At 55.2% G+C, this 5,995-nt stretch overlaps 1 protein-coding gene across 1 annotated transcript; it reads right to left on the bottom strand.

The window, feature by feature from the left end:
- Positions 1 to 203: 203 nt before the first annotated feature.
- LOC117941509 (zinc finger protein 609-like) lies at positions 204 to 5,355 on the bottom strand. Its single transcript, XM_034866514.1, has 5 exons — positions 5,146 to 5,355; positions 4,738 to 4,825; positions 1,654 to 3,784; positions 769 to 1,153; positions 204 to 586 (listed from the first exon to the last, which is right to left on the bottom strand). Exons 1-5 carry the CDS (start codon positions 5,276 to 5,278, stop codon positions 219 to 221), a joined length of 3,105 nt encoding a protein of 1,034 aa, XP_034722405.1. The 5' UTR covers positions 5,279 to 5,355; the 3' UTR covers positions 204 to 218.
- Positions 5,356 to 5,995: the final 640 nt, after the last annotated feature.

The raw sequence follows: 5,995 nt of genomic DNA on the forward strand, positions 1-5,995 counted from the left end.
TGTTGCTGTGTCATGGTGTTGCGGTGTTGCTGTGTCACGGTGTCATGGTGTTGCTGTGTCATGGTCCCACGGTGTTGCTGTGTCACGGTGTCATGGTGTTGCTGTGTCATGGTGTCGCGGTGTTGCTGTGTCACGGTGTCATGGTGTTGCTGTGTCACGGTGTCATGGTGTTGCTGTGTCATGGTGTTGCTGTGTCATGGTGTTGCTGCGTAAAGGTGTCAGTGTTGCGGTGTGCGAGTCTCACCGGAGGCGTAGGCCAGGTCGTACTGTCCCGACAGCAGCGGGTACCCCAGGTGATGATGTGAAGGCAGCATGCGTTGGGACGGCGAGGACCGCGGCCGGTCGCCCTCCCCCCCCCGGTCTCCCCCCCGCTCCCTGTCCCTGTCGTGGGGCGTCTTGTTGTCCTGGACCGATGGGGACTTGCTCTTGTACTGGCTGGCGTGCTGCTGCAGCAGCTCCAGAGCTTTGGCCTCGCCGGGCTGCTTCACCGTGGGACTGGACCTGGAGGCCTTCTCCCCCTCGTCCCCCCCCGCCGACACCTTCCCCGCGTACGAGGGGAAGGTGTAGCTGGCCGGCAGGTACGAGCCTGGGGACAGAGACTTAGACTTTCAGTGGCAAGACAGCATCGATACACAGGCACCAAGTACGGATCTATTATTAAATATATTATATATGTCAGTCAGTTTGTCCCGTTCCATCCTTTTATTTCCAAAAATAAAGGTTATTTAAATCAGGCTCCCCCCTTTAGACCAGACCATCTCCTCTTACCGGGGTAGTTCTGCATCATGACGGAGGGCATGCCCCTGTAGCCGGGGTGGCTCGGCTCGTAGGCGTGGCCGTAGGCGTAGGGCCCGTGCATGAAGGGCATGTAGCCCTGGTGCTGCGCCAGAGGGGAGGAGAACTGCATGTGGGGGGGGGGACGCAGCTCCTTGCCTCCCCCCCGGTGCTCCTCTGGTGGAAGCTGATTCCTGCCCTCCGCCCCCTCCTTCACCTCCTCCTTCTGGCCGCCGTCCTTCGGCCGCGACCGCTCCTCCTTCCCCTTCCTGTCGCGCTCCCTCTCCCGCTCCTCCTTCCACCGGTCCTCCTCCTGCGGTTTCGGGGCTTCAGAGTACTTGTTGGGGTAGACGTAGGGCCACAAGCGCGAGTCCGGCTCCTGCTGAGAGGGAGTCAAAGATCAGAAAGACTGCCGACAGTGTCGATAAAGATCTTTCACCCCGTGTGTTGTCCAACCGGCTCAAAAACGGACAAACATTTGACTTTTTTGTCCTTGTTTCAGACTTTTTTTGTTTTTGTTTTCACCACCACCACCTTACTAGTTTGATACTTTTTGGAATTCATGGTCTATAACCCTCATTTTATAGAATTATACCTAATATTTGAGTTAAAAAAGCAGAAATTATGAATTTTATAAATTGTATTTAACTACACTGTCAATTACTGTTTGTAGATTCAATTTAAATTGACCAAAAGTTTGCACTGGATAATTCCTCATTTGAATATTTAAACATAAGAAATTATGTACAATACAAAAATTAAGGTAAAGTTCCTTTCTGTTATCTGTTGTTTAAATGTTCTCCTGCCTTGTCTATAATACCATGACGTCTGTGGACATGATGGAGATCTGGAGATCATTCTGTGTGAACATGCAGTTACCTGTCTGTACCACATGGTGGGCTCTACGCCCGCCGGTCTGCCTGGCTCCCCCCCTGGCTTAGCCTCCTCTTTCCCATGATGCCCTGCTTCACTCAGCTTCATCTTCAGGCCCTCGGCCTGGGCAGCGGTGGCGGCCTTCTGGTCCTCTCCCTTCGCCATGATGACCGACTTTGCTTGCTCCGCGGCCGGCGGCGTCTCTTTGGGCTTGGCCTGTTGGTTCAGCCCCCCCTTAGCGACCAGGTCAGTGAGGCTGGGCGCCCTGGAGAGGGTGGGGGGCACCGAGACTTTATGCTTCCACTCGTCCTTCCCAGACGCCTCCCGCTCCTTGGCCTCGGCCTTCTTGTCGGCGAGGCGCTGGCGGTCCTCGTACTGCTGGCGGTAGGCGGGGTTGGAGGCCAGCAGGTGGGCGTGGTAGGCCTGGTCGGGGGAGTACGAGTACGACGGGACGTAGTACTGGTTGTAGTACAGCGGCTGGGCGTACATGTTGGAGCGCTGCTGGATCACGGACGGCTGCTGAGGCCCCGGCTCCACCTTCCTCTCCTCCGGGGGCTCAACCTTCACCTTGAGGTCCTCGCCCACCTCCGGCTCCTCCTCCTTCTTCACCTTCACCTGAGCGCCCTCCACGAGGGGCGGTGCCGTGGGCGCGGCGCCCGGGCTCGGGTTGGGGTAGTTTGGGGAGTAGTAGGAGTCGTAGTTGGGGTAGTACTCTTTACTGGGCGCCTGGGGGGGGAACAGCGCCTTCTTGGCGCCTTCACGAGGCCCCTGGTCCGGCTCCGTTTTCACCCTCACCCCCTCCACCTTTCCCTCGCCGTCCTCCCCGGCGTCGGAGATGTCGGAGTAGGCGGGACTGCCGGTTTTGACGGACGCGGTGTCGGCTCCGTTCTGGTTGAGGTGCGGCCCGAGGCCGGCCTCCAACCGGCTCGCCACGCCGATGGAGGGGCTGGGCGCGTTGTCCGAGAAGCTGTACACCTTGTCGGCCTCGGCCTTGATGCTCGCCAGGCGGCTCTGCTGTGTGTCCGAGGAGCCGTTGAGCAACGCGTCCAGGGACTCCGAGTACGGGCTCTTCCCCTCCTCCGGCCTGGCGCCCTTCCCCTTCGGACTGTCGCCCTCCTTCCCTCCCTCCCGCTTCTTCTTGTCCTTCTTCTTCTTGTCCTTGGGGCTGGTGGCGGGGTCCGCGAGCGGGGGAGCTTTGGGCGGGGGGGTTTTCAGCTGGGGGCTCTTGGGGACGGGTTGAACCACCGAGCCCAGAGCGGGGGAGGACGCCTGCAGGGCGTAGGGCGAGGGGGCGTTGGGCGCAGCGGGGCGGCCCGGCGGCTTCACGCCTTTCTGTGTCAGTTTATCGGTTTTGCAGCCGGGCGTCATTTTCTTCGCCTTCCTGTCCTCCGTACCGTCATTGCTGGCGTCGTCCGTCAGACACGCCGCCTCCTCGCCGCCGTCCGGCGCGTCCGGCTCGCCCTCGCCCGCCTTCTTCTTCCCCTTCGACGCCAGCCTCCCCGGCGACGGCGACGGGGCGTCGAAGCTACGTCCTTTGGGCGTGGTGGAGCGCGCGGGAGAGATGGCGGCGCCGTTACATGAGGCGAGGTCCGGGTGGAGGGCGGGGTCGTCCCCGTATTCGCTGTCTCCGTCCTGGTCCAATCGGACGTCGTGCTCGTTGTGGGCGCGAGCCTGGTGGTACTTGAGCCCGTTGATGTGCTTGTACTTCTTGTTGCAGTTGGGGTGCGGGCAGTCGATGAGCACGGGGGACGGGCAGGTGCGGTCCAGTTGTGATGGGGGCGGGGCTTCGGCCTTCCCTCCGGCGAGGGGGAGCGCGGCGCCGGTTGAGTTGGTCCTCATGCGCTTGGACGCCTTGGTGTCCTCCGAGCTGGAGGTGGGCTCCATGTCCGAGGCCGGTTTGGTCTTCCTCTTGGCGGAGGACGGGCTGGCCTTGGCGTCCTCGGGGCCGCCGGCCGTCTGGCTGCCTCTCCGGCCTTTGCTGTTGGCGGCGGCGCCGCGCGTCTTGCTGCTGCCGCTGCCTCTGTTGTCGGAGGAGTTGCTGTTGTCGTTCAGCGGCGTGTTGCTGCTGGGACGCATCCGCTTCCCCCGACCGCGGCCGCTCCGCATCTCCACGTCGCTGGTCGGAGACTCGCAGAACCTGAAAAACACATGGGTCATTCAGAGTGTGATGGGTGCCCATTTCATCGTTCAAAGACTGTGTATAAGGATATATATTATATGCCTGTATGTGTTTTACTCTGTCCATGTGTTCTGTTAATTAACTTCAGATACAGTATTAGGGACCACTAAGGTCTATATAAAGAGACCTCAGATACAGTATTAGGGACCACTAAGGTCTATATAAAGAGACCTCAGATACAGTATTAGGGACCACTAAGGTCTATATAAAGAGACTTCAGATACAGTATTAGGGACCACTAAGGTCTATATAAAGAGACTCAGATACAGTATTAGGGGACCACTAAGGTCTATATAAAGAGACTTCAGATACAGTATTAGGGACCACTAAGGTCTATATATAGAGACTTCAGATACAGTATTAGGGACCACTAAGGTCTATATAAAGAGACTTCAGATACAGCATTAGGGACCACTAAGGTCTATATAAAGAGACCTCAGATCCAGCATTAGGGGACCTTTCAGGTGCTATGGTAGAAATAATATGGCGGATTCGGGCAAATTTGTTTACTTTCCCCTTGGTCTATAACTAACAATAAATTTCAATTCAATTTTGTTTATATAGCGCAAAATCACAACAACAGTTATCTCATTGCGCTTTTCATAAAGGAGCAGGTCTGGACCGTACTCTGGGATTCATGGTTGATTATTTCCAAAAGCCCAAGATGATGTCCTCAAATGTCTCGTTTTGTCCACAACTGAAAGATAATTAGCTTCCTGTCCCGGAGGAGACGAGACTAGAAACATGTTCTAACAAGACAACCGTCAAACTGATTATCTAAATAGTTTCCCATCAATTTACCAGTTACAACTGAGCTGTTCTTCTTTACAGCTCTAATTTCAGTTGTTTGTGTGTCTGTGTGTGTGTGTGTGTCTGTGTCTGTGTGTGTCTGTGTCTGTGTGTCTGTATACCTTGGAGGGGCCCAGTCATGTCTCGTGCAGTCCAGCAGCGTTCCAACGTACGTCTTGTTCCTCCAGGTGACGTTAACCACCAGCATGCCTACACACACACACACACACACACACACACACACACACACACACACACACACACACACACACACACACACACACACACACACACACACACACACACACACACACACACACACACACACACACACACACACACACACACACACACACACACACACACACACACACACACACACACACACACACACACACACACACACACACACACACACACACACACACACACACTTTTCAAGCCTCTGTGTGTAGTGTTTCCGAGACCCCGTTAAATCTACCGGGTGTTTCTGTTGACAGACTCTAGAAAGAGAAGCCTGGTGGTCTCACCGTCCTCCGTCTCCTGCCACACGATGCCCTCCAGGTTGACGCTGGTGCCTGGCTCACAGGGTCCCAGGCAGTCCGGCTCCGTGGCCTGCGCCGCGTCTGCCGTGTTCACCGCCACCGAGCGAGTCCGAACCATGAGCTGCTCACAGGGAGACGATATGTCGCTGCTCGGGACGGGGGAGAGGACGTGGAGAGGGGGGGGAGCCGGAGACTCCATCTGTGGGGGGGCGGTGGGGGGCAGAGAGGAGAGAAGGTCAGTTTGTCGCTCCTCAAACCACTTCCAAATCTGCAATAGTTTCTTTTCGTGGTTTAACCTTTGTGTTGACCTTTGACCTTGAGACATTGCTTTCATCCTATCTCAACCTTTTTGTGTTGTTGTTTCTGATGTTTTCGGTCACTATTTTCAGTAACATCTTTTAAATGTCTGTCCCTTTTTTGAGGTTTTGTCCACAGCTATGGTGCTATTTTTGTCATTTTAGAAACCTTTTCCTCTACATTTTTGATGCTTTTGTAAGGGCCACTTATTATAATGTGGAGTGAAGTCTGTCTGTCCCCTGAACACACTGTAAATAAACATTGGTGACATTCAACTTAGTGCCTGTGTATCGATACAGTATTGCGGTTGAAAATACATCAACACTATTCTGTATTCCCCCCCCCCCCCCCAGCATGTGAATGCAGCACTGTTCTGTGACGGCCTCGGAAATCCCGAAAAAATGTCGTTCTGCTCATGAACCAAAAACCAAAGACGTGGATCATCACTTCAGCCGAGAGCAGTCTGTCTGAATAACTTCCATCTTTAAAGAAAGGGAAATTAATAATTGGATGAGAGTATTAGTGACGCGCCGCATGT

The sequence above is a fragment of the Etheostoma cragini genome, unplaced genomic scaffold (genome assembly GCF_013103735.1).
Source record: "Etheostoma cragini isolate CJK2018 unplaced genomic scaffold, CSU_Ecrag_1.0 ScbMSFa_892, whole genome shotgun sequence".
NCBI lineage: Eukaryota > Metazoa > Chordata > Actinopteri > Perciformes > Percidae > Etheostoma > Etheostoma cragini.

Excerpts from the sequence above, each read along its gene's own strand:
- LOC117941509 (XM_034866514.1), bottom strand. The coding sequence starts at position 5,278 with ATGGTTCGGACTCGCTCGGTGGCGGTGAACACGGCAGACGCGGCGCAG. Across the intron at positions 3,785-4,737 it reads CATGACTGGGCCCCTCCAAG|GTTCTGCGAGTCTCCGACCA; the intron begins GTATACAGACAC and ends TGTGTTTTTCAG. Across the intron at positions 587-768 it reads CATGATGCAGAACTACCCCG|GCTCGTACCTGCCGGCCAGC; the intron begins GTAAGAGGAGAT and ends CTCTGTCCCCAG.